Here is a 27,962-nt window from a genome sequence, read left to right as displayed (position 1 = left end):
ACCAGCTTTTCAATCCGTCATTTCCTGACTGTTGTCTCCTGGGTTTTACTACCACAGACAGGAGGTCTGTATGTTTGCATGTGTGCTCCCTGGAGGATCAGCAGCATCACTCAGATCTGATCTGAGTCCGGACTTCACATGAGAATCATTAAGTCACAGTTTGGCTGATTCCCCACGTCGAGGACAATGAGACACCTCAAGGACATTTTGTGGAGTCCAGCACATTATTAAGCCACATTAACTCCCTATTACATTAATTAGCTAATTTTAACACGACGCCTCCTCCTTTTCTTTTTAGACTTTAAATGGCACCAATAAAGATGTGTGGTTCTCTGGTGACAGGTCGGCTGATTTCAAACTGCAGCAGAATGTGACACTGGAGACAGAAACATGAACTGGAGTCAGGTGAAGAGACAGGTGGTGGAGACATGAAGGACGAGTGAGAGCGATCAAAGCGCTGATGCTCTGTTGGCAGCAGAGTTTAGATTTGACCAGAGACCGTCTGGAAGCTTCTAATGAGCCGGGAACAAGTTGCTTTTGGTGTCACCTTCCCTCTCTTCATTACTTCCTCTGTTTCCTGCAGCCTCGCTCACTTCCTGGGGTGACTCGAGAACAAGGACTTTCTTAAAAGGAAGAAACAGTGAGCGAGAGCTAAATCGGGGGAGCGAAGCTGTTCTGATGACGTGCGAGCAGGCGAACGAGAGCTGACGTCTCACATCTGGCCACTTGGGTTTTGGTGAAGAAATAGTAAGTTGACCCTGGAGGGAAATTAAAATATGTGATAGATTGAGAGATTGCCACAGGGGGCAACCTCTTGCTGGCCCACATTCCTCCAGTGGTCGCTCTACTGCCCCCGTCAGGTTCCCCTCTATACACCAGAGCCCCTAAGGCGGAGCAAACTGCACCCCCCGGCCAAAGTTCCCTTCACGGCAGCTCAACCGATTGGTTCCGAAGCAGGTTCCAAAGGACATGCGGTGCCCGCGACCTTCAGGCAAGAATAAACCGGAATCCTGCCGTTAAATAAAAGCTCCTTTATAATTTATACCTCAAACCTCAATTCAAAAGACTCCATCATCCAGTGCTTTGACAACACGTCACCAGTTTGTCGTCACGTAGCTCAATTAAGTCTCAACTCCAATAATACCTCCAAGACTCGTCATCAACTGGTGACTCAAAATGCTGCAGTCAATCATTTTAAAGGTTGGAAATGAGCAGAAATAATTCCCTGTAAGATAACGAGCGTGGGAGTAAAATAACTGATGGTGTGATAAGAAGGCGTGGGGGTGGGGGGGGTGGGGGCGCGACGGGGTAGAAAGGAAAAGCTCTCGCTGCAGTTTCCCTCTACGCAGACTGAACAGTGGCTGAATTCAGATTAGTGTTGAAGCTCTGGGGAAATTCAGCCTTTATGGGCTCAGAAAAACAGAGGGTCACGGGGGGGGGGGGTGTTATCCCCAAACTGGGGTGTGATATTTCAAGCGAGACACATTCTGAGGGTAAACACGAGCAAATACTGCGGTTGAATTTCCCTAAGAGATGCTCAGTGACTCAGCAAAGTACCAGTCACACGTATCAGGGACGTGGCCTCTCGGCCCCTGTTTATGAGTTTTCATTATTACTTTCATTCTCAACTCATCTCTGCTGCAGGGGATTCAAACCACTTCTCCTCCGCACAGAGTACGAGTTATAAAAAGGAAGCTATACAGTCAAATCTGCTGATGAGAGCAGTTGTCTTGTCTTTTTGATGTGTCAGAACTAGTCTCCCCCGCTGTTAACTAGTCGAGTCCGTGGTCCCACAGCCTGCATCGGAGCTCGTCCTCATTTCAGATATCTCCTCACAGTACGTTGGCTAACGTGGAGGAAGAAGCCCTGAAGGGCAACACGCCTCTAAATCATGTTGCTGAATTCATTAATCCAAAGGGTAATTGTGTCCCGGACCTCAAATTTGTCCGTCTGAATTAACCTTAAATTGTTTTAATGAGATGGATGTTATGCTTAAGCGTGCTCAGCCCCTGGCAATGGGAATATCTGGGAGAGAGATGAGATGGAAGAAAGATTAAATTAGAGCCAAAAACGCAGCATAAAATAAGTGGTGACACCATGTTCATTTTGTCATGGTCACGCAAAGCAGGAAATATTTAGATCTGCAGAAATAAGTTTAGGAATGAAGATGAATATGTCGCATGTCTGAATCTAGAGGTAAAACTAAAAGAATGTGTCGAGGTGTTTCCTCCTCTTGAATATAAACCTGCGGTGATGCTGCAGCTGTGCAGGGATGCAGAGCAGCAGCTGCAGGTGTGGGAACAGAACGTGTAACAGGCAGAAGAGCCGGGTTTGGATCTAGAATGTGCTGATAATAAAACCCTCCACAGATTATATAAAACAAAGTCAAGATGGATGCGTTCCTTTGTGCCTGTGCTGCAGGTTTGTGTACCAGAGCGCAGACATGAGTGAGTACCACCCCTGCCCACAGTCTTTTGAATGGTGGAGCCCTTATTTGGTCGGAGGGGGGGGAACCGGAACTGCAGGAGCTTCCTATGCTTTCCCCTCCTCCATCTCCATATGTGGTCCTCGGAAGAAAGACGCTTTTCGGCCGCGCTGACATCACCGTCACCATGTTTGGGCTGCGCACCGAGCATCGCTCTCCGGCTCTCCTCCTTCGGCGCGGCTCCTGTCGAGGCTCTTCGTTTCATCTATTTTTAGAAGTGTGTGCAGTGTCGGCGTGTTCTCCCAGGGCTGCCTGCGCTCCCACGTTAATGTGGGGGCGTTCGCAGACACTGAGAGCCGTAGTGAGGGAGGAGGAGGAGGAGGAGAGGAGGAGAGGATGAGTGGAGGAGTGGGATGACACTCTGCAGTCATGGAGTATCTGCTCTCTGCACAGACTCATGCTGCAGAGCACTTGTTCCCAGAGCATCAGGTAAATTAAGATGAACTGGATGAAACAGAGTGAGGACTCACTTCCTGTTCCGAGCTCTCAGAGGCATCACGTGGCATCAGCTCATGAAGGACACCACTGTCCACACATTGTGTCTCCATGAGGACATGAGGGACAGTTTATCTCAGGCTACAAATGTGGAAGATAATCATGTTGTGTTATTCTTGTTATCAATTAGTCAGTTTGAGTTGGCATGAGTGTGTTTGTTCAGTAAACAGCACGTGATCTGTGTGTGTGTGTGTGTGTGTGTGTGTGTGTGTGTGTGTGTGTGTGTCCACCTTAAATCTACCAATAAACGGTTCTTATCTCTGCTGCTGTTTGTAAAGTCACACACACAAAATTACTTTTAATAGGTGGAATTAATTCTTGAGCATCTACCTACTCTACAGATGTGTGATACGAACACTATTCATTAGAGCAGTGTCTTATTAATGAAGTGTCTCTGACGTTCCCCATCATAGACCCTTAAATCAATGAAAGCTACAACTTAAAAAGGCCTTTAACGAGATTAACAATATTTCAATACCTTTCTCTTGCCTATAAAATGAGACACTTTGTATAATGGCTGAAAAAGGAAATGAAATCAAACTCCAAACCTCATGAATCCTCGTATCTCCACAGCTATGTTTACTTTGCTCAACTGCTGCAGGCAGAGCTCCTGACTCAGAGGGAAGGGTATCGATCTATATCTTATTGTACTTCACAGAATACACCCCGACCTTCAAACTGACCCATCGGTATCCTATAAACAAACGACTCGCGGTGACATACCTCTTTAAGAAATCTATAACTTTACATGTTGCTCAGTTCTTCTGGATTCTGATTCAACGCTGTGATTCTCCAGCGTAATGCTGTGATCAACAGGATGGTTTCAGTCTGAGGTGCAGAGTCTTTCTGACAGAACTCACTCAGCGATCAAGCAGTTTAGACTCCGGTGATGTTAAATCAGCTCCGTCACACCCAGAAATGTTCCTCCTCCGCAAAACCCAATTAAATGAACGATTACAAGTTGGCCGATTTTACAACCCATCAATTATGAAGAGTGAGGTAAAGTCCAGGGTGAATAATCATCCCTGACAACACACACACACACACACACAACTCTGTGGTCCATGTCACAGTTAGAGACACGTGGCTGCAGAGCAAATGCACAACTGCACACAAACAAACACACAACTCTTGTTCCCTGACCTCTCATCGTCACCTCCCGAGATCTATCACCTCTTTTTTCATCTCTTCGGACCAATATACTTTAAACCATCCGGAGAATCCCCAGGTGCACATTTAATCAGATTATGATAAAGTTTCTGTATTAATTATTCTCATTATTATTACTGGTAAGGAAACACGGGTAGGGAAGTCTTTAAAAGATGCCTGGGATGCTTCGCTGCTGGGTTCAGAGGACGCCTCGTTAGTTATTGTTCCCCAGAGAGACATAATCCTCACCTTAAATAAATACACCATGTGTGAGACGCATTGTGACGCATGGATTCATTTGCCTGTTTTACACTCAGTCCTACAGACTGACGACGGGTCCAACCTGAAGTTATGATTTAACCTGAAGTCATGATTTAAGAATCCTCCATTTTCTCCCCTCACTTTGCATTTCTCTCAGGTAATTTACTGAGGCTGTGAAGCTCAACACAAGTAATGGAATATGCTGAAGCACTTGCAAGGCAATAAGATTGTCATTCCCCCCCCCCCTTTTATTCTGCACAGAGCCCAGCTGCTGCGAGCCCTGCTGATATGAGCAGAGGGCATCAATCCATTCTGCACAGCCCAGTTCTTTCATTGGAGGCGGAGGGAGGTTCTGTTGAGTTGAGCGGCTGCTGAGTCATGGCTGCCAGCAGGAGAAATCAAAGAGGAACACGAAACAGGCGACCCCAACACGCATGTAGACAACAGACTGTGGATGCACAGTCATGCACAACAGATAATATGAAAGCAGGGGATGTGCAGATGGATGATCACTGTGATGTGCAAAACATCTTGCACACTGACTAAAAGCAAAAATAAGCATTACATAATTGCAAGTACATACTGAACTGTAGAGAAACATAAAGTTCAGTAATGAATATAAAGTTGAGGCATTTTTCCAGAAGCCAAGAAATGGAGGAAATGATTTTTGAAGTTCTGAACATCTGCAGAACACAGAGGAGTAATTACTTTTTACAACCCGGGTTTTCAGACGCATGACACCACTGGTGTACAAAGACTTTTACTTAAGAGGTCGATTTTAATAATTGAATGTTTAAGATGATTCATAGGCTCATTAAAAGTGCAGGATTATAATTATAACAGGAAGTATAGATGTACCACGTAGGAACAAAGTCACTGTGGAGCTGAAGCTGAATGGACAATGAGCTATTCTCCATTCAAAGTTAGAGGTGGAACACAAACTCTACTTAGACACAGGAGGAGACAGTAAAATGATGACGCTCGTGAAGAAGTGTGGGGGAGCACCAGAAAAGGTCTCTCCATTAATAATGGATGCAGCTTTTATATCCTCCTCTGATCCACGGTTTTCCCCGCTCCCTCCATCGCTCCCCCCCTCCGCTCTTTCAGTCCCTGCCTGCTATCTTAACTCGCATCAGGGTAAAGGAATGAAGAGGTCGCAGTGATCCAGAACTAACGCAGGCTCCTCACACTCCCCCGCGGGCGACTGGGTCTGCAACTGTGACGCAACTTTGCACAGAGCGCGACAACAAGTCGGTTTGTCCTGCTGCAAACAGCTGTTCTCACCTGTGTACCTGCTGGAAACGGGCCATCGGTTCTCAGCCCAGGCAAATTACCACTAAGAGGTTCTAGTCTACGTCGAGCAGAACCAGAGCTGATCCAACTGAAACCAGACGACACGCTGTGTGAGGCTGAGCGAGCTGGGAAACTACATTACATCACATCCTGCTGACAACTGCATTTAAATGAGAAGGATTTTAATTAACAGAGTAAATATATAGAGGATTTAGACCATTGTGGTGAAATATAAAACAAGAGGAGAGATTTTATTTTTCATTTATATAAGGGACATAAGAAATGAACAAAAAGGGGGAAGCTGTGAAGAATATAATTCATAGATCATAATGTGTCTGACAAAATTAATTAGAGGTAATAATACATCAAATAATCTCCAAGTGCAGCAAAATAAAGACTAATCATCCGTTTAAATTGTAAATGAATAACTGTAGGTAAAAGGTTTATGTGTGTGTGTGTGTGTGTGTGTGTGTGTGTGTGTGTGTGTGTGTGTGTGTGTGTGTGTGTGTGTGTGTGTGTGTGTGTGTGTGTGTCCAGTTTCAGGTCGGTCATCAGCTGCTTCTGCTCAACAGCACGAGCCGTCCCATCCATCATCTGCTTGTGCAACCCCCCTCCACCCCACCAGGGGCGCTACAGCCACTACAAGGACTCACCAAGATCCTTAGAGCCTTGACTTTCGCTGGCCATCTCGCCCATCCGCACCAGAGCGTCGAAGTAGCCCTTTGCAGCATATGTGACACCTGGAAACATGGAAGCATTGGGCATCAGATCAAGGGTGCGGAGTTGAAATTACGTCTTCTTCAGCTCCCCTCCCCGACAGCCCCCCAGAGAGGTAAGGTTGGGCATGGGAAATAAAGAGCCACAGGCGGAAATGGAAACCAGGCAGGAAAAGAAAAAGCTCTATGGAGGCAACTACAAGGAAACAGAGAAAACTATGGAGACTAGTCTCAAGCAACAAGAGTTAACGAGGACACAACCTTTTCACAATGAATCACCCGAATGACAGAGAAACCTTTTCCTACTTGCCCATACATCCAAGTGTTAAATCCACCTCCAAACTTCTGGCTTCATAAGAACTGTTTCCTGAAGCCTCTTCCATGTCGGCTCGGATTCTAGTTTGGTAAAAAAATGTAGAATTTCTTTTTATCTGAACCTAATAGCCTCTTTTTATTTTATTCAAAATAGCAATGTACAAAAGAGTCGAGTTTCCAGCTGCCACACCATCACCTGTCAAGATGACTAATGTCAGCAGCTGTGAATTATACCATTAACATTAAATCTATGAGTATCTTTCCTGAAGGCCACGCTCTGTGGGAGAGCGCTGGAGAAAGAAGCCCGACTCTGTGACGGGTCGTCACCGACATATCTTTAAAACAAGAGGCTGCCTGAGTGCGAGACAGTGAAACACGGACCAGGAAGTCAAAGATCCGTGAGACAGCACATCTGAATTAATGAGGGGTCTGAATTCTTACATCTGAACATGGTCCCATTCAAGTGGACTTCAACACCGTCAATGCACAGTCATGAGAACTCACGATCAATGATCTGGCTTTTTGCTATTATCAGTTACAGTTGAAAGTTTCCAGGTCATCTCTCATGTTATTATTATTATAAATATTTCAAGCTGATCCACCTTATAGTTCTGATCAGGACCCCCAGTATTTGGAGCAACTAACAGCAGGTCTGATATGAACAGATGTGGATTCAGTACTGGGAATAATAAGTATTAAGAAAAGTGAGATTTTACACTTAACTGTTTACATGGCTAAATATCTCTATGCATTTACATGATCTGAATCTGACACCTTCCACAGCCTTTACGTTAAAGCACTCTGCAATTCAAATACTGTATTCCATCCATTATTCTGTGAGGAGCATCGTCACACAGACAAATGAGACACCGGCTGAGACTCAGGCTTCAGACACTGAGACAAGACGACCCCAAGCAGCAGCACAGGTGGGTTCAAGCAGGTCAGAGGTCAGCTACACAGAGACTGACGCCATGATGACAGAGGACACTTGTCCCGTCAGGAGATGGATGAGGGTTTATTACAGGGCAGCTGATGTTGACGGGTGTTTGTGCATTGAACTGCCAGAGAACTAAGAATATAGTATTTATATCTGCACATGGAAACTATGGGAATCTATTCTGAGTTCAAGTTCGTAAAGTTGTTTTTGTTACCGTGACGTCCAAAGAAACACTGAAGAAAACCGGCTACGATGCAAGTTATGGTTCTGAAAGAAGACGCCGTCTCTCCCCTTTGTAAAGATATTGAAGAAATGCAATTTTGAAGAAAGGCCGTTTGAGATTGACTTCTGACCTGAAAGATCTTTATATGCAACCATCTTTAATATAAGACGGAGAGAGGAGCCTTCCCTGGCTTGTTTAAGCCCGAGTTAAGCCTAGGTGGGATATGAGGGTTTGAGAGAGGGAGACGATGGAGATGAGGCTAAGACGGCCGGGGGAGCTCGGATCATTAAATCAATGTCCAGAGAAATCTGAAGCAGGAGGAGCGAGGAGCCAGGTGAGGCAGGATTAGCTCGAGGAGACATTCGCTCGTCTGCTGGCTGAAAAGTGACAGAAGCAGGAGGAGGAGGGTCTGGCTGCAAACAGGATAAGAACAGTGATATGAAGCCGATACAGAGCGTCAGCGACAATAAAACATCAACAAGACAGAAGGTCTAAATCAGCCGAGACCGGTGATCTGAATGTGTTCTTACACATCGAGTTTCCACAACCTCCACATTCCCTGAACATGGATCAGAGGATTTGTAGGCCAAACACTTCAAACGCTCAAACTGGGCTGAAAGTTTTAAAGTCTCATGGCTGTTCTGACAGTGACGTTATAAATAATACACAAAATCTCAAATGTGAGGATTTGCTGCTTTTTGCTAACTTATACCATTTTTTATTAAATATCTGGCATTTTAAAAAACGTTGCACTTTGGGAAGTTGTGATCTGCAATACGTTTATAGAAAAATAGCCAACAAGTAGTATGAAGAAACAGGTTGTCGGATAATAAATATTTTAGTGGATCCCATGATTGAAATATAATCATTTAAATTGACATAACATCAGTTCTGTGCGATCGAGATTTCTCTCTAAACCAAACGTGACCAAGTTCTAACCTCGACGTCTTCTGACCTTCAACCTCCCACATCACTTCCTACTGGGCTCTCTCCATTCACACATGTAGCCTCTCAGCTCCTCTCTGCCCCCCCCCCGCAGCACTGAACCTCATCACATCCACAGACACACGGTCCAATCAGAACAAACATCAGCTTCCTTCGTCCCTCAGTGACATCACATCTCTTCACAGTCCCCCGGGATGCGAACCTGCCGCCCCAGTTCCACTTCCAGAGGATGCACTGGCATTCTTCCAGTCACAATAGATGCTCACTGGGTGCCCTGCTCCGCTCTGGCACTGATGAAGTGTAATCCCCACTCAGGGAGTCACAGGGCTATTTTTAGTCTTATCTCTCAGACTGGAGTAAGGCCTCTTTTTATTGGTCTTGCAGGTTGCAGAGTCTTTCCTGCATTTCCACTCCAAACACGCACGAGAGAGCAGTGCTCAACACATGCACACAGCATCACTGGAGATATCTGCTCCCGATAACATCCTCCCTGAAGCACGACACGTAAGAACCGGGTGAAGAAGAGCTTTTCTTATCAATAAATGAGCTGCACGTGCTCGGAGGCTCGTCTTATCTGAGGAAGTGTACATGGCAACGCGGAGAGCGTTCCCGGCCAAATCTATCAGCATTAAATATCAGAGAAACACCATTAAGCTGCAGGAGATACTTTAAAACTGTGATAAAAGTATATGTCAGATTCACATCCCCGTGTTGGTGAATGTTACTTTCTCAGACTTTTCCTTTAACTCTTCCTGTTTTTTATATTTTACCGGGACTTGTCCTGGATACCAGTGCCGTTCGTTTCCTTTCCTCTGCCCCACGGGAAGCGCCGCTATTCTCCAGACTCCTCCTGTTCCACTTCTCATTGGCTTCTGCTCCACTTTGCTCCCCAAGACATTTCCAGTGATTTTGACTTTAACCTTGAACGAGTGCTGCATGTATATCTCAATCGCTCCGTCTTTCTCTCACTTGCACACACACGCACGCACGACCCCGCAAACATGTCAGCGCTACATGCCAGCCGAAAAAAGCAAAAGGACAAGGGACGCACAGTAGAGGCGGACATTTAGGATTGATGGACTGGTGCCAGAGAGCAGGGAGGAAGACATGTGGACGTGGACGTCGTCACAGAGGATTAATCAGATGACGTCAACCCAAGAGTGTCATCAAATCTTCTGGAAAGATCTTCAAATTTGGGCATCAAATAGTTGTTGAGTAATGTCTCTACTAGCTTCAAGTTCAAAGCTTTAAAAGGAGTAAGGACTCGATGGAGACGTCCACAAAACTAGCAAAATTCTGATTATCTGTGTCGTTATTACAAATCGAGAGGATGTAAAAGCAGCAGCAGAGGAGGTGGTGGGTCATTTGCTCCTCTGCCTGAACTACTGGACACAGAAGAAAGGACACAGGACAAAGGACGAGGGACAGAAAGAGAGAACAAGAGAGGGTCGGTGTACTCACTGGTGAGCGCCTTCTCGTAGCTTTTCCCCATGGCTATGAAGTTCCTCAAGCAGGGGTTGAACTGCTCCATGATGGACTGCAAAGACAGAAACACAGCACGTTAGGTTAGTGAAGAGGCAGGAGAGACTCTGTAGAAGCACTGAAATGAGCTACAGTGACAGACCACCACTCTTTACTAGGGCATGAACACACACACACACACACACACACTCTCACACACACACACAGCCGGCTGAGCCAACAAGGAGGAAGAGGAGTGCAGCGTTTCGAGCTCACGGTGAAAACAGGGAGGATGAAACATGGACAAAAACTGAGATGAAAAGAAGGACGTAAAGAAAGAAAGAGAGAGAACATGTCACTGGGTGTGTGTGTGTGTGTGTGTGTGTGTGTGTGTGTGTGTGTATAAACTGTTTCCTCTCACCTCCCCTGCTGTCTCCATTAAAATAAAACCTGGTTTTGGCTGCTGCCTCCCTCGGCTCAGCAGCAGACCTGAACTGTTTCCTTCCATCCCAACATTCACCCGACTCTGACACACTGTTTCTGCTAATTGCTTTTTTTTTTTTTAAAGGGTCAGGTCACCAGAAAACGATAAAACATGTTCTCACTTATCTCCGGTGGCATCTAAAGCGTCATCAAATCTGAGAGACGTACACGCATCTCAAATTATAACAAATAAAACCCACTGGGATGGCAGTACAGCATAAATCTGCCAAGGCCCAATAATCCCCTTAAAATCAATCAAGTAACACCAACTCTCACACACCATAGAGAGTTTCCTACATGTGCCCAAGTTTTTTCATCTAGATCCATGAATTATTTCCTGGAAAATCTGTGAAAATGTCAAAAAACAAAACAAAAAACACAAGTGACAAAAGAGCAGAAAATGATTTTAAAAGTCCTGGATCCAGATCTGCACCCATCTGGTTTCTTCTCTGACTCATACCCATAATGCATCATTCCACCATCATGTTGTTTACAAACCAACCAACAAAGAAACTGACAAGGTTGAAACATAAAAATATCCACGTGGTTAAATATGATGGCGATAAGAGTCTGTATGACCCTGATACGTGACACACACACACAATTAATGCAATAAGTTCCAACCAGCGTCCTTTGTGACAGTTGTCCCAGCGAGCACAGGCAGTGGAGTGTGTCCACATCCAGAAACACACAACAAGCAGAGGAGTCCTCGGTAACAAGTGGACAAACGTATAATGAGTTTTACTGTCGTGTCCGTCTCTGCACTGACTCAGCCTCCCCCTCAGTCCAAGCTGCTCTTTCATTTCTGCTGCATCTTCAGCAAAAAGCCGGCAATTTAAAACGCAGCACTTCTCCCCCCCCCCCCCCGACTTTCTTTCCCATCTTTGAAACGACTGGATGTTTCAGATGATGGAATCAGACAGAAAGGTGAAGGGATGAGTGGGAGACAGGGGGGGATCCAAGAAAAGACTCAACAGCAGAGATTTAACAGTGCAACAACTAAGCAGCTTTTAAATACTAATGACAACCTGCTGAAACTAGGACTTAAAATGGTGAAATCCCTGTGATAAGTGGATTTGCTTGAAGGAAATCACCACAAACCTTGTTCTTTGGTGAACAGTAAGCGCTCTTAGCAGCGCTGACCTTTAAGGGAACAGCAAATCCAAATTATTAGTGTTTCACAATCCACTTCTAGTTAGTTTCCTGCAACTGCTGCACAAAAGAGGAACAGTTCTTGGGTCGATGGGACAAATATGTCTTTTAAATAAATATGTCCTTTAAATAAAGACCCCTGGAAACAGTAATAACATCATAAACCAAGAACACCAACATTTTTGCCTTAATTAAGTGAACCTATATGCCAGAGGGAGAAACAGCCTGTTAGAGAGACAATAATGAATTAGTTAAATAGTTAATGTAACTGACTAGTGCAGCAACGCGTGTTGGAGTCGCTCGGGCGTCTAGAACCACACGTTTGAGAAGACGAGCTGTGACTTTCTTCAGAACGAGAGGGAAACTTGTGTCTTTAAGTTTAAAAAGGTTACAGCTGGACGAACACACAGAGGGATGGAGAGAACGGAAGGATGAGGCAGAAGGAGAAGAGGTTATATCTGGGAGTGGCAGACACATCGTTTCGTGACCGCCCGCTACGAGGAGGGCCTGCTAATGGCTGCCGGCTGACGCACAACTGCCACCTTGGTACACAAACTTCGCCATGACTTCAGAAAAGTACAAAAGTAGGACGGGATGAAACAGGGCTGAGTGCCCGGCGAGGGGAGAGCTCTAAAAGGTGCTTGGGTCAGGAAGCAGAGTGGAACATGAGTTAAAACTGATAATAAACACATCAGACCAGATTTATTTCAGGCTGAAGTTGATTTGAGGTCATTTCTAGATTGAAAACTGTTTGTATTATTAATCAAAAGCGCCCTGCTGTGGATTTATGGGGAGATTTCTCTTGCATTGCTGTATTGACACAAAGTCTGGTGTCACAATCAGCACACAGACACACACAGACACACACAGACACACACACACATGAAAAGAAGCAGCGTTTCTTTGTGCATTCTGGGGACAAACAAACCTATTTATACCCCGGTTCCCTCTCGCCCCTCTCTTCCATCTCTGGGTGCATTTTCTGTTACGTAAGCTGTCGGCTGCTGAACAAACCCAGTCGGTGGAAACGCTCCAGCAGCGGCAGCAGTCGTCACGGCTGCTCCACCGCTTGGCAGCAGGAGAGGAACCATCAACAAAAGAATCAAAATAGAAGAAGTGTCTCATGTCTAAATAAACAGAGGACTGGGCGAAGACTCTGGGACGAGGTGTGTGCATGTGCTGGTGAGTGTTTCCATGCCAGTGAGGTGTGGTTATGTAATCTCTGTCGTACAGGTCCAGCCTCATGTATCGCATTCCTCCACTGAGGTGGTGCGAGTGCTGTGGAAATACTTTGAGTGTTTCCGATGTTACACAGACGTGAGCAAACACACTGGAACAAGCTGGAGGAAGAGCAGGAGCTGAGGTTGGACGCTCGTTCTCTAACCTCACCAAAACGAGTCAGACATGATGTGATAAATAAAACCCAACGCTGATACCGATATTAGGGAGGTCAACTTTTCTGAAACCCAGTGTTTCCCATTAATGATCTAGACTGTGGATATCTGCCGGGTTCTAATTTGTCCAGCCACAGTTTCATAATGAACCAAAAAAGAATTTGCACCTCTCATAATAATATAAGTTGCCTTGTGGAGCGGCTGCGGTGCCATTTGCCTCATTCCCTCACACTAGCGTCCATAAAGTTGTTACCGTCCACGCGGACAGTCAGGACTCATTGTTTCCTCAAAGTTTCACAAGTGGCATTAATCCAGTTTTCTCATATGTGAGAACTTCTCTTATTTACCTACTACCACCACACATTGAATACAATCAGGGAAACACTGTGATAACGATATTAGCAATGATTTCTAAGATGTAAACAAACCCTTAGGATGAAGAAATGTTTTTAAGGTTCGATATTTTACAGTTTAAACAAACTTTAGTGTAGACAAACTTCACGTGTCAATCATGCAGATGTTGAACTAATTCCTGAGTTTCTCCTTCGTCACTACGCCAACACGGTTTAGGGAATAGTTTAATAGGATCATTAACTTGGCCCTGTCTTAATCCGCACTCAATCAGTTGAGCTCGTTCCTCCGGCTACAGGGACGGAGGCTGATTAGCATTCCACTGAATGAAAGACCATATTTGAGTGAGTGCACGGGAAATGAGGGGGATTACCGAGCACAGGCGTCTTTGTCTCACTTTGCCCGTGTGCCTCGGTCATGGGTTTTAATTGACTCGCTAATCACCTTCACCAATTAAGTGCCAGCACTCGATTACAATGCACGGATTGTCTCGTCACGTTGCCGTGTTGTGAAAAGGCTTTTTATGAACGTGCTTCATCTGAGACAATCGCCACTGAATTCTATCTGGAAGCCAAATACCAGCAGAATAACCAGCTGTTCGTTATCTTCTGCTGTGTGGACACAGTCATTCAGATTGAAACCATGATAGAAACAACTGATCTCAGTTTGATTCTCTATCCACAGACGATTCACTGCTTCTATCAACTTATCACACACGTTCAGTGTCAAACGTTTGTTTACATCTTTGCTCTCAGACAGGAACAGATGGAGATAATCACTGAATCATGTGAGATCGACCATGAAGCTTATCACTGATCTCAGGGAAGATAGAAATATTATACAAACAACTAGGATCTAGTTCTATGAGACACGACAGTTTAAATGCATCTACAGTGATATGTGAGGTATTTACAAGTAGGAAGAGTTTCTCCTCGTATTTTGTTTGTTTGATGATTTCAACCCTGACGAGTTGTTCACACCTACGGACAATTTGAAGACTCCAATTAGTCTAATTCCAATTAACGTGTGTTTGGACTGTGGGAGGAAGCCGGAGGAAACCCACACAGACTCAGGTAGAACATGCAAACTCGAACATGGGAACCTTCCTGCTGTACTGTGCTTCCCACTGCACCACCTGACTGACACTTCACTGACCAAACAGTAACATTTATATTTTTAGCTCTACAATAAAACCTGAGCAGCCAGTCTCACTGAGCCTTCCAGGTGGGTGGGTGGGTGGGGGGGGGGGGGGGGGGGGGGGGGGGGGGTTGGAAGCACATGAATATCCACCTGGCGTCTCACACAGGAGTGGAAGCACAGTCCAGCATCTCCCACTGACACCTCGCTGCTCTGGCCAGCATCTGAGATATTCATCCACACATGGATAAGAAAAGCTTCTCAGTGTCTCGCTGGTCCCAGAAGCAGATGTTGGTCCTGGAAGCGGCAGTGTATGAAACTGTGCACGTGTGTGTGTGTGTGTGTGTGTGTGTGTGTGTGTGTGTGTGATTATAAACATAACTCTGGAACATAATTCTGTTGGAGTCAGTTACTGCTCATGTGTGTGTTCCTCTGTGTGTAGCTGTTCACTGTGCTGGCAGACACTACTGGCTGCCATGTAGCATCGGTTTCTGCAGGAGAGATGAGGGCCTGTGCTTGTTTTTCAGAATTCATTCATCTGTACAGTTTGTGTTTTTATAAGACAAAGCATTTCATCAGTTTTATCCTCCATAGATAGAGGCCTTTATTCCTACCTATTGGCAGAGGGAATTATATTGTCATTTTTTTCAATCTCCAAATTGAGCTGGAATTGTTAGTGTTTGAGTTAGATACTAGTGCAGCAGGAGGCAGAATCTAGACACACTTAGAAGTTAATATAATACAGTTAATCTTGGTAGAGACTTGGACAGGTGGGTTTATGGAGTTATTACGTTTTACTCGACCACCGCGGCCACAACAAGAGGCTAACGAGAGGAGAGCGAGTACGTAGCAGCACCAAGTTCCATCCATCAGAGAAACATGGCTGCAGATGGACCCGTGTCCCATGACAGATGAGTGATGTGGAACGGAGCCAGTGCTTATACAAGCTATTAATAATGGAACCGGAGGATGCACACACACACGTTCCTCTGTAAGTGATAATGAAAGCTAGAGGTGTATTCAGACGTCAGAAAGGAGGAAGACATCAGGTGACGGTCTGAAAATGAACCAGCATTCAGGTAAATGTAGCGTAAGAAGTACAATATGTTAAATAGCAGAACAATGCGTCGTCTCCTTGGTGTAATGTTTCCACTTGAGTTCATGTATTACCCTGTAGTTACTTCCCACACAGATAAGTACACTCACAGTTTAACAAGTGAGAGAACAAAGGTAAGATAACAAGCAGCATTAAGAACATAGTGACCTAGCTGGCTCTGCCACAATGCTGTAGAGGAGGCAGACCGTGTGTGTGTGTGTGTGTGTGTGGTGTGTGGTGTGTGTGTGTGTGTGTGTGTGTGTCTCTCAGTTGGCGGCAGGAGATGAGTGTGAAGGGTGAGTCACAGCCCACATAAACAGCAGCAGGTTCATATCATGTTGGGGCGTAAATTAGAGTAAAGCTGAGCCGGCCATGTGGCACCATTAGACCCCGCTGCGCCGCTCGATGCCAAACAGATTAACCAGCTAGGGACCTGACAATCCCAGTGAGGGGGGGGGCAGATCAGGTGGAGACAGAAAATGTGGCCTCAAGCAATCGATTCATATTTCTACAGTCAGTATTCACAGAATAAAATGCAGACTGAAAACCTCCTCTGGACTGGTTGGGAAACAACTGGCTGTAACGGTATTATGTTCATTTCAAAGAATGACCTTAAAGGTCTCACACACACACACACACACACACACACACAGTATCACATGAAGAGAATAAACAGTCTCTGGAGAGTAATCACCACAGAGTCAACACTTTGAGAGTCGATAACTGAAGTTCAGCCTTTTACTGCAGACGTGTGTGATCTGTGGCTGGGATGTGAAGGTCAACCAGATTAAAAACGACTTATTAGGACTTTGCATTGACTTCCATTCATTGTGGACAGATAAACCTCGTCTCTAAACTTGACCATGACCGACTCATGTCTTACCCTAACCCCCTAACCCTGTCCTACTAACCTCACCACAACTCACATCTGACCCCGAACACTAACCAGGACCTCAGAAAGGAGGTTCTGCCTCAGTAGCATCGAGCTTTGGTCTCCATGAGGTCCACTGGTCCCCACAGGGTCAGTGGTAATGCTGGGAAAGGTCCTAACGAGCACACACACACACACACACGTGAAAGGTCATTTACTCTAGGTGGTAGCCATGGAAACGCTGAGGTCCTGCGCAGTGCTGAGGTGTGTTTGGCTGCTGCTCACAAGTGAAGGTGACCCCTTGTCATCAGGTTTAACCGTGTGTGTGTGTGTGTGTGTGTGTGTGTGTGTCGCACACATGACGTCCCCTCTTCATAACCTGCCACAACGCTCCAACTTCTCCACGGGTGTCAGCTGCTACACAAACACTCATCACTCACACGCTGACTCCGAGCACAGAAGCAATTTGGCGTCAACACACGATGTTGTTTTCCATCATAGTAACGTCCTGAACAAACACACAAGTCGTAAGCAACTGATCACTTCTTCATCTAAGAACTAAAACATTGTAAATCCATTTCATCTACACAAACATTGTGTTATTAACATGGGTCATTGAAACAGTCCCACTAATTGTCCAAAGAGTAACTTGGTTATAAATTCTGTCATTTCCAGCTTCATCTTACTCAGTTCTGTGGTTTGAGTCCACGTGCACGACTGTTTCACTCCAATCTGAGTTTCATCACAAACTTCTCCTGATAAACCAGAAGTGGTTTTATTCCCATGACCTCGAACTAAAACTTTCCAAACAGTTCACAGCAGCTGCCGACAGCTTCACTCCGTTTGCATTAGTCTCTCCTCTGTGGATTATGAACATAAGATCATCTAAACAGAAGTTAAACCGTCTCTATTTCAAGATTTATAAATCTGCTTGTTGCAAATCGAAATGAACCTGAAGTGAAACCTTATGATCCTGATGTTAGGAATTCATGTCAAAGTTTAAATATGTAACAGAAAAAGCTGATTTTCTCTCATGTTCAGATGAAGTTACATGTCAGAGTCGGAGTTAAACCTGTTTATTACTGGGAGCAGCTCGTTGGTGCAGACGCCTGCAGGGTCAGACGCCTGCAGCTCCACGTGGCTTCACACAAACAGGTCGTCGGGGGGGAATCATCGAACAAACTAAATACCAGGAGGAACTCTTCCTACTTGTAAATGCAAACTCACTATTTTATATTTTACACTCATCAAGTCGAATGGAGGAAAGATTAGTTTGTGGCTGAGACGAACGTTTACTGCAAGAAGAAAGTTTTAGTAAATGACAAAAAGTATATTAAATGTAAATCTAGTGGAGCGTTTGGTCACTGACCAAGAAACTGCACCTAAAACTTAAGTATTTCAACATTGTGACACAGGCCATGAATGACCTGCTGAATTTACAGGATTTATAGTCATGTATTTCAACGACTAAGGGTCATTCAGAGGACAGGTTGGAACACTGTATACTTATTGTTTTAGAATTGATTTTAAAGATATTGTTGATCACCTTTCAGCCGCTGCACGGCCTGGACCAAGATTATATTTTAGATCTTTTAATCCCGTATTAACCTTTTGTGCTGCGTGGGATCCTCAGGCAGATACTTTCACTGCTGCAGGGACCAGGACTACAGGGAAGTGAGGAAACTGTTTAACTGTTGACTGTCGATTTGTTGTCTTGCTAATTGTGATGATTTGAAACATGCTATACAGTTTATTAGTATACGTATAAACTAACCATTTAACTTTATACATGGAAATATTTTAGTGTAAACTACACTGAGGCATGTTTAGGTTTTGTTATTTGATAATTGTTCTGTAATTGAATCCGAGGGAAGAGGCCTGATTACATGAATCCCTCCACAGGTAGAAGACTCCACAGCCATGAGACCTTTGAACATCTACATTAATACTGAATATGCTGTTGAGACGGTGAGGGGCTTGGGTCAGAACCATGTCTGCAGCCGAGTCTGCAAACTCTTCTCATTTCACAGTCTCATCATTGACCTGCTGCTACGACATAAACACCCAAACATATCAAGTGCGTGTGCAGACGCATTGTGCACAGGAAGCAGAGGAGACTGATGCCAATGTGAAAACAGCCGTCAGGAATCCCCACTGCAGAATCTGTAGTATGTTATACGTGGAAGTGATGAGCTGATGAATATACATTATGTCCATCACTGATTTGCTGCTGTCCCTCATTATTCTGCTTCCCAGAATTATTTGCTTCTGCTCAGTCAGTGTGACAATCACCGCGCTAAAGCTGCACTGCTTCGACGCCCTCTGGAGATGGAAATTCAGTGTGTGTGTGTGTGTGTGTGTGTGTGTGTGTGTGTGTGTGTGTGTGTGTGTGTAGCCAATTTCCCTTTCAGATGAGCTCTTATCTGTGTGCAGGCGAGCAGAGGCAGAGTCAGCGCCCCCTATTCCACAGATGCAGCTTCAGAAGGAGACGGGAGAGGAGGGGGCACTTCCGGCACCATATATGGCAGTGCTGGAATTCCCCCCCCCGTGTCAGGGCAACCCATCACTATTCCCCTCACGTTCGACTCGTACCACAGGAAAGCTGCTGGATCGGTGGGCGAGGTGTGAGCGAGGAGGTGATGGGAGGGAGGGAGGAGTCTCCGGCGTCGCCATGTGAGCGTCATCGTTCAGAGTGACTCAGTCATGCTACAGAACCAGTTTCCATTTTACACACGTGAACATGAAGGAACATGTGATCACACAAACATGTTTATATGAACAGGGTCTTAAATTATCACTGGCACGGCCAGGATCTTAAAATAAAAATGTAATTTTGGCAACGACAATATATGAATGTGAAATAATGGTGTGTTTCAGCTTTAAATCCCAGAACACACACACACACACACACACACTTCTTAATTTCAGTCTAATTAGAGTCAGACAACACTGGATCCTCACTCTTGTCTCGTTTTCCATTTATTCAGTTTTTTCCTCCGTCTCAGTAACTTTCCTTTCATCCTCTGCCAAGATCCCTGCCTCTCCTCTTCCTCTTCCTCTCCCTCTCCCTCTTCCTCTCCCTCTCCTCCCCGATCTCCCTGCAGCTCCAGTTAGAAAACTTAACGATGTGGTGAAGGCTGCTGACGTACTGCACACGCAGCAGAGGCCAACATCTTGTCCGACAGCTATGAAAGCTGTGTCATGACAGAGCAGTTGGTCAAAACTAAATGAAGGAATAGCACCTGCACTGATCTGCAGCCTGCTGGATGCTGGCGCAGGGCCCGGCCTGTGACTGGTCCCAAACTGTAACTAGTTATTAGTTGGTCACTCATGGGAGAGATAAAGATTATCTATGTATTTAAACCTAGATTCTGTGTATCTGACTTTCAAATATCAGTTGGAAAATAAGGAGAATCCGTGGCAGCAGTGAATAGGAGATATTTAAATTACCATAATACAAATACAAAAAGGAGCAGTGGCCATCTTCGAAAATTCACACACAGTTCATTGTCGATTCAACCTTGCATCAGAAAACAGATGAGCTGCTGACTCATCTGTGGAAATCTGTGTTTCAGAGGCTGATCCACCGTGTGAAGGACAAGTCTCACTACAGAAAACCATTACTCACAAAAGTACAAGATTAAACTCTTGCAGCGGGTTAGGATTACATTCTTTGTTCAGATGAAACTAGAGCTCCAGAAAAAGTCCAAACATATCGACCGGACGTTTCCTGGAGCTCACGTCTGAAAATGGTCTCAGATTCATTGGAGCCACTTGACGGAGCCACAGCTTTAAAACCAAAAGAGCTGCAGAGCTCATTTTCAGTGGGATCAGCAATACGAGTGATTCAATTCAACACTAACGCTTATTAAAGTGCATGACTGCATCGCTGCAGCCCTGCACTGATCCCCTTTTACATAACACAATCATACACCTCACAACACTTTCAGACGGCGACACTCACGAACCCTGTTGTTGCCTAAAGATCAGTAACAAGTCACGGAGCCAGAACAAAGCCTGCAGCTCGAGGAGCTACGGTTTCCTGCAGCGGACAGAAGCACAAAGCAAACAGTGTCGCTCTGGACACAGACAATGGAGGTGAACGCAGTGTGACTAATCAGAGACGGACCAATAATACTGGAGAAATCCTGCCTTGGATTCAATATGTTCCCCTCATATTATCACAGAGCCGAGAGGCTTAACCTCAAATGAACATGAACACAACTCTACCAGAGCAGCTCAATCTGCCTGATCGCAGCTGAACGAGGTTCCACATGCGGCACAGCATCTTCTCAGTGTGGAAGAGGAGGAGGTTTCCCACAGCAGCCTCTCACCTGCAGCTCATCACCTGAGCTGCTGCTCACACAACCCACTGATGACACCGGATAACAATATCCTTAAAAATCTAATGAAACACTGTAAAACGCTGGAACGTGTTTGAGAAGAAATCTACTGTTGACTGTAATTCTCAATTGTTTTGTTCACTGGTGAAAGAAGTGAAAAGGCTCTTGAGGGAAGGAGAACGTGAACAGATTGTCGTCGTGTGACTGTGTGGATCAAGTGTTCAGTATTACTCACAGCCCCCCCTACACATTGGAAGAGGATCCTTCTCTGGAGAACACAGTTTGGCTTCACATGAGCACCACAGCCTCGTGTCTTGCGGAGGTGGGAGTTGAAATGATGACAATATTTACAGAAGCCTTCGTGGGTCCAATCACTCGAGGACACTCGCTGGCCGTAAACTGAAGTGTATTGATACGGTGACAACATTACATTGTGTAGCAGAGACACTTGAATATACAGCTTCAGTAACAAAGCAAACAACAATATGATTTAGCTGCTCTCTGACATGAATTGATTGAACTGAACGTTCCACAGAAACAAACTGAGCCTGAAGGAAAAACTCAATCTACATTCTGACCTTTTCTGCTCAAAGTCTGTTCACAACTATTAATCACTGACAAACAGAAATATTCTGATTTTCAACAACTCAATGAGGAAACGTTAACCGTGGTTGTATCTACATCTGCAGCTGAAGGAAGTGGTTATGGTTCGATAAGCACTTCTTCTTGAGTGGAGAAACATCCGACTCGTGCAGTAAGAGGAACGAGTCGGACTGTAAACCGTGCACAACAAAGGAGGACAGAGTTTACACCGTCTACACCGGACACCACAACATATCGGCCGTTTCCCCCAGATTGAATTGAATTCAATTGACCATGTGATATAATCCACTCCCCCCCCCATCACACTACCTCACAGCCTCGCCCTGACACTCGAGCTTCTCTCTACAAACGGAGCCTGCAGCGCTGTTGGGATTTCAACGCTCGGCTGACTACGCTCCTGAGCAAACATGCAGATGGTGTTTGTTCAGCAGCCACAACAACCTGAGGAAACAGTTTATCCACAGTGTGTGATGAACTCATCTGCGTGCACGTTTCAACTCACTGGTGATGACAGGTGGATTCCCGTCATCACCATCTGCATGTTCTGAGGTTACTTTACAGATATTATCTCACACACACACACACACACACACACACACACACACACACACACTGTGGTCGTCTACTCTTGAGTTTGAGTTGTTTTTTTTCTGGCAGCAAAGAGTCGAACAAACACAGGAAACCAACATGTGGAGCCTCTGGAGGACTGAACCCAGGTCAGCTCATCGAGCTCAGAACCTGAGACCAGCAGCAGGTCACTGGGAGAACGATCCAGTTCTGACTCACAGCTAACGAACCCAGGAACAAACTAAACTCTGTTTCGTTAAACAGAAAACAACTCGTTTCATCGTGAGTGGGCGGTTTCGGAAACAGCCATAGACTTCTACAGAAACAACCAGTGGAGTCGCCCCCTGCTGGTCGTTTAGGAGAACACAGGTTTCAGGCACCTCCACATTGGCTTCACTTTCTGGATCCAGAGTCTGCGTCAATTTTTATGAACCGTCTCTGATTCAATAGCATTTTACCTGTTGATGGCGCCAGAGCAGTGCTGTGGTTTAAAATTTTGCGAAAAGTCGTTCTCGGAAAAACACAAAAACTGAAAACTGGATACTTCATGACAAGTTTTGGAAAACGTTTTATACCTAAATCCTATGAGTATTTGAGCTCTCAGTACTGTGTGTATTTGAGCTCTCAGTACTGTGTGTATTTGAGCTCTCGGTACTGTGTGTATTTAGCTCTCAGTACTGTGTGTATTTGAGCTCTCAGTACTGTGTGTATTTAGCTCCCAGTACAGTGAGTATTTGTGCTCTCAGTACAGTGAGTATTTGAGCTCCCAGTACTGTGTGTATTTGAGCTGTCAGTACAGTGTGTATTTGAGCTCTCAGTACCGTGAGTATTTGTGCTCTCAGTACTGTGTGTATTTGAGCTCTCAGTACTGTGAGTATTTGAGCTCTCAGTACAGTGTGTATTTGAGCTCTCAGTACAGTGTGTATTTGAGCTCTCAGTACTGTGTGTATTTGAGCTCTCGGTACTGTGTGTATTTAGCTCTCAGTACTGTGTGTATTTGAGCTCTCAGTACTGTGTGTATTTAGCTCCCAGTACTGTGTGTATTTGAGCTGTCAGTACAGTGTGTATTTGAGCTCTCAGTACCGTGAGTATTTGTGCTCTCAGTACCGTGTGTATTTGAGCTCTCAGTACTGTGAGTATTTGAGCTCTCAGTACAGTGTGTATTTGAGCTCTCAGTACAGTGTGTATTTGAGCTCCCAGTACTGTGTGTATTTGAGCTCTCAGTACAGTGTGTATTTGAGCTCTCAGTACTGTGTGTATTTGAGCTCTCAGTAGTGTGTGTATTTGAGCTCTCAGTAGTGTGTGTATTTGAGCTCTCAATACAGTGTGTATTTGAGCTCTCAGTACTGGGAGTATTTGAGCTCTCAGTACTGGGAGTATTTGAGCTCTCAGTACTGGGAGTATTTGAGCTCTCAGTACTGTGTGTATTTGAGCTCTCAGTAGTGTGTGTATTTGAGCTCTCAGTACTGTGTGTATTTGAGCTCTCAGTACTGTGTGTATTTGAGCTCTCAGTACTGTGAGTATTTGAGCTCTCAGTACTGTGAGTATTTGAGCTCTCAGTACTGTGTGTATTTGAGCTCTCAGTACTGTGTGGAGTCGTCACCTCTTCTTCTTCTGCTGCTTTAATGAATTAATAAAGATCCGATACTTTCTCTAAACACAGATTCACACGCAGCGCTGCTCATCGGATCGGTTCACAAACATCTCGTCAGGCAGTGCAGCAGCGAGCTCCAGCGCCCTGCTCCTCCTGCTCCTCCTGCTCCTCCTGCTGACTCCTTAATGATGTGCCCTGCTGATGACAGGAAGAAACCCCACGGCGGCATTTTCATTCTTCAGCAGAGTGTTTTCCCACCAACACCCTGCTCCCTTCGGGGGGGGGGGTTAAATGAAGCTGCATGCAAAGGTCATTTCTTATTTCTTATTAAAAATGATATTAATAATTTGGAGTCTAGGATAATGAAACATGCTCATCACATGTTCTCAGGGAAGCTGGAACCAGAAACTGGACGTCATATTTTGATAATTGACCTTGTGATTCATCAGTTTTTGATGATTTACATTCAACAAAAGGACTTTTCCACACATCTTCTTCTTCCTCCTCCTCCTTCTCCTCCTCCTCCTCTTCCTCCTCCTCTTCCTCCTCCTCTCTGCAGCTCCATCTATTATCATTCCAACAGAACCTCCCACAGGTCACAGCATCGACTCCTCGTGCATCGTTGATCCTCATAAGATCTTTCTCATCTCAGCAATTTGACTCAATCTGAACCAACCACCCTAAACTCTCATGTTATGCTCCAGCGTCTTCAGTCTGTCACCATGAACTCCTGCTGACCTGAAGAGTCCATGTGGCTCAGGGAACACACATGACCTTCTCCTCCTGCCTCCACCGACACCTCGGCTGTAGCAGAAGCTTTTAGACGCTCTGCCTCTCTCCAAGCGTGAGTTTGTGCCGAGGCGTGTGGAACAGTGACAGGTTTCCTCACATGAAGGAAAACCCTTGTCGTTCCTCTGCTGCTGAAATCGAGCTCGTCTGGAGAGCCGCCCTGAGTGCAGTGAATCTGAGGAGTAACACCTCCCTCCTCCTCCTCCTCCTCCTCCACAACCGCTGGGCCCAGTGTGATGAAGAGGAGCTTTGTTGTGGAAACAACAACGAAGCCACCGAGTGTTTGTCCGTTCAGTGGGTTTCCCAAGAATATCTGTTCATGTTTCCTTCGCTTCCTCTGACCTGAGCCAACGACCTGCGACTACAACCCTGACCTCTCTGACCCGTTAACACAAAGAACACAGATATTTCCACAGATGCACTCGGTCCACGAAGTTATAGTTTTCTTTCACAAGTGCACCAACACAAAGGAAATCTACATGAAGCTACTGTCGACAATCGTGAGCCCACAATGCAGATAGCAGGTCCCAGTGGGATCCACCTCCACTGCAGCAGCTGTGATGTGGGCTTCATCTACTCCCTGCAGGAAGTTCCTCTGGGGGCATGATTCATACTGGACTGCCCGAGGGACCAGGAGCTCAGGAGCTCAGGAGCTGGTCTGGTCCCAGTAAAAGAAAATATAACAACTCACAGTGTCACTGCAAATAAATAATATAACCTGGGACAGAGAATCAACCAATCATCTCCTGAGCTGCTGCTTCGTGTCAAACTGCTGCAGTTGGAGTTAGAAGGTTGAATTCTGACTCAGGTGACATCTGATAATAAACAGATTCACATTCAGACAGTTTCAGACCCAAGTTATTCTCTGTCCGTGTTCTGAGGAACACAGACGAGTAACGGACTAAACTTCAGAACCAAGCAGCTGATCTGAGTCAGAGACTCATCACATGTCCTCGGACACAGGGACAGTCAAAGTGAACCTGTGTGAGTCTCTGCCGCTGCAGCAGCTGCTCCTCACGCAGGGAATCGAACCGTCTCACCTTGTACACGTTCTCCGTGATGCGGTGCACCTCGTCGGTCCGGGACATCCTTGCTGGAGCGTCGTTCTCAACCATAGACGGAGGTTTTCCTGCAGGAAGCGGCTCCTCTGAGTCTGGAGCTGTTCCGAGATCAGCTGTTCTGACACGAGCTGAGACCGTGGGGCCGTGTTTTATATCCGCGCTGCGCCCCCCCACACACAGCCGCTGGAGCAGGGGCGGACCCAGGGAGGACAGGGGCGCTGCTGCCTTCACGGACACCGGGAAATAAAGCTGCTGCTGGATGAGACCGATAGAAAGGACGAGGCTTGTGGAGGACGTGTGAGGAGTCCAACCGAAAACCGAAAACCTCCTGAGTTCACTTAGTATTATGTGAACAAATTTACAGGTTGCAATTAAATAAAAAATAAACCTGCATCCTGTGATGGCTTATATATGACATGGAACATATATACATGACGTATGGAACATTGAGGTCTAATGTTTTGGTCCAAACATTTTTTTTCCTGTCATTTTAAGTACATAGATAAATAAATAAATATCTAATTAAAGTGTAAAGTCTTTGTCTCTGCCTCTGGAGGAGCTGCCTTTGTTTTATTATGATGAATGAATTCTAATAAACCTGAACAGAAGTACAGGAGAACATGAATCTTGGATCTTTACAGTGACCCGTGAACGCAACACAGCATCTCATCTGACCACGCCTCCTCCGCGGTGTCACGCGCTTCCCACGCCGCCTCTGCTACAACCATTCATCATCCATTCAGAAGATCAGAGCCACAGACTCTGGATCAGATCCATTAAATAAACCTGAACATCAAATCCCCGGAACTGTGGTTTGTAACGTTCACATGAACCTGAAGCTCTTATTTCAATATTACATAGAAGTTGATTTATGTCTCCTGCTCTGGTTCTGTGGCTCCATCACTTGGGGGGGTGAGTGGGCTCGGGGGGGGGAGTGGGCTCTGGGGGGGTGTGAGTGGGCTCTGGGGGGGGGGTGAGTGGGCTCGGGGGGGTGTGAGTGGGCTCTGGGGGGGGGTGAGTGGGCTCTGGGGGGTGTGAGTGGGCTCTGGGGGGGGGGTGTTCTGGGGGTGTGAGTGGGCTCTGGGGGGGCTCTGGGGGGTGTGAGTGGGCTCTGGGGGGGTGTGAGTGGGCTCTGGGGGGGGCTCTGGGGGGGTGTGAGTGGGCTCTGGGGGGGCTCTGGGGGGGGGAGTGGGCTCTGGGGGGTGCGAGTGGGCTCTGGGGGGGGGGGGGGGGTGTTCTGGGGGGGGGTGAGTGGGCCACATTTCCTTCCTGTGGTGGGTTAGGGATCCCACACACATCTCTACCTGAAGGCCTCTGAATGGAGACTGAAGACGAAGGACAAACCTGAAGACGACTGAAGGTCTCACCCTCATCACCTTCTTCACCTTCTTCACCTTCATCACCTTCATCACCTTCATCACCTTCCTCACCTTCATCACCTTCTTCACCTTCATCACCTTCATCACCTTCCTCACCTTCATCACCTTCTTCACGGGGCTGAAGTGGATGAGACGTCTCCAGCTGTGAGAACAGAGCTCGGCCCTGAACACACAGGTTTTCTTTTGACTGGCACATCTGATTAGAAGCAGATGAGACCGAGCTGCCGACCGTTCAGTGGAAATCAATCAGGCAGGTTTGGTCCTGGAACAAACATCAGCGTTCCCACTGTCAGTGAACTCATCGATCTTCTCCTCTGTGGCTTCAATCCCCTCAGTGAGTTTCCATCATTAGATGTGGACTTGCATTGTGTTGCAGACAGAGGCTCCATCTTGAAACACGATTAAACACAAGTGAATCTACGGTGATTGTTAATCAGGCTGAGGACGTCTCACTCGGCTTCAAGTGACGACTTGAAAATACAAAGTCACAAACCTTGAATATATCATTATTAGGTTTATTCAATAAAACGATTTGTTCTGTTCTTTAATAAAAACAATGAACACAAGTTTAAATGGAAAATGATCTTAGAAACTAGGGCTACTTGTAGCACTAACGGGCCCGAGCACACGCACGTTGAAGCCTGTTGTGGTCGGTGGAGAGAGCGATCAATGACCAAGCGCACGTCTCCGCGTTGCACGTGTTTTGCGCACTGCGGCGAGGACAAACGCTTCACTTCCTGCGTCCGTCACGCGATGTCGATCCTTGCCTGCTAATTGCTCATTACGGTCCACGCTATCAATTGCACATCACACTGTTAACATTTTATGTAAATCGAATGATAGTTGTAAAACAAAGCTTGTT

The 27,962-nt window shown here is 45.8% G+C and overlaps 1 protein-coding gene across 4 annotated transcripts in view; it reads right to left on the bottom strand.

Annotated features, from left to right (window-relative positions):
- The window catches only part of baiap2b (BAR/IMD domain containing adaptor protein 2b), a 53,808-nt gene extending 27,941 nt beyond the window's left edge, over positions 1–25,867 (bottom strand). For 3 of the 4 annotated variants that reach the window (XM_034570182.1, XM_034570181.1, XM_034570183.1), the window contains exons 1-3: positions 25,701–25,867; positions 10,281–10,356; positions 6,337–6,423 (exon numbers count right to left, since the gene is read on the bottom strand). In XM_034570182.1, coding sequence (XP_034426073.1) covers positions 6,337–6,423; positions 10,281–10,356; positions 25,701–25,775 — 238 coding nt within the window. In that variant the 5' untranslated portion in view covers positions 25,776–25,867. The remainder of the gene's footprint in view (positions 1–6,336; positions 6,424–10,280; positions 10,357–25,700) is intronic. The other variant, XM_034570184.1, reaches the window with a different exon arrangement.
- Between the last annotated feature and the right edge of the window lie 2,095 nt (positions 25,868–27,962).

Source organism: Hippoglossus hippoglossus, chromosome 19 (assembly GCF_009819705.1).
Source record: "Hippoglossus hippoglossus isolate fHipHip1 chromosome 19, fHipHip1.pri, whole genome shotgun sequence".
Classification (NCBI taxonomy): domain Eukaryota; kingdom Metazoa; phylum Chordata; class Actinopteri; order Pleuronectiformes; family Pleuronectidae; genus Hippoglossus; species Hippoglossus hippoglossus.
Note: the sequence above shows the minus strand (reverse complement) of the source record. Positions and strands in the feature narration are given on the sequence as shown.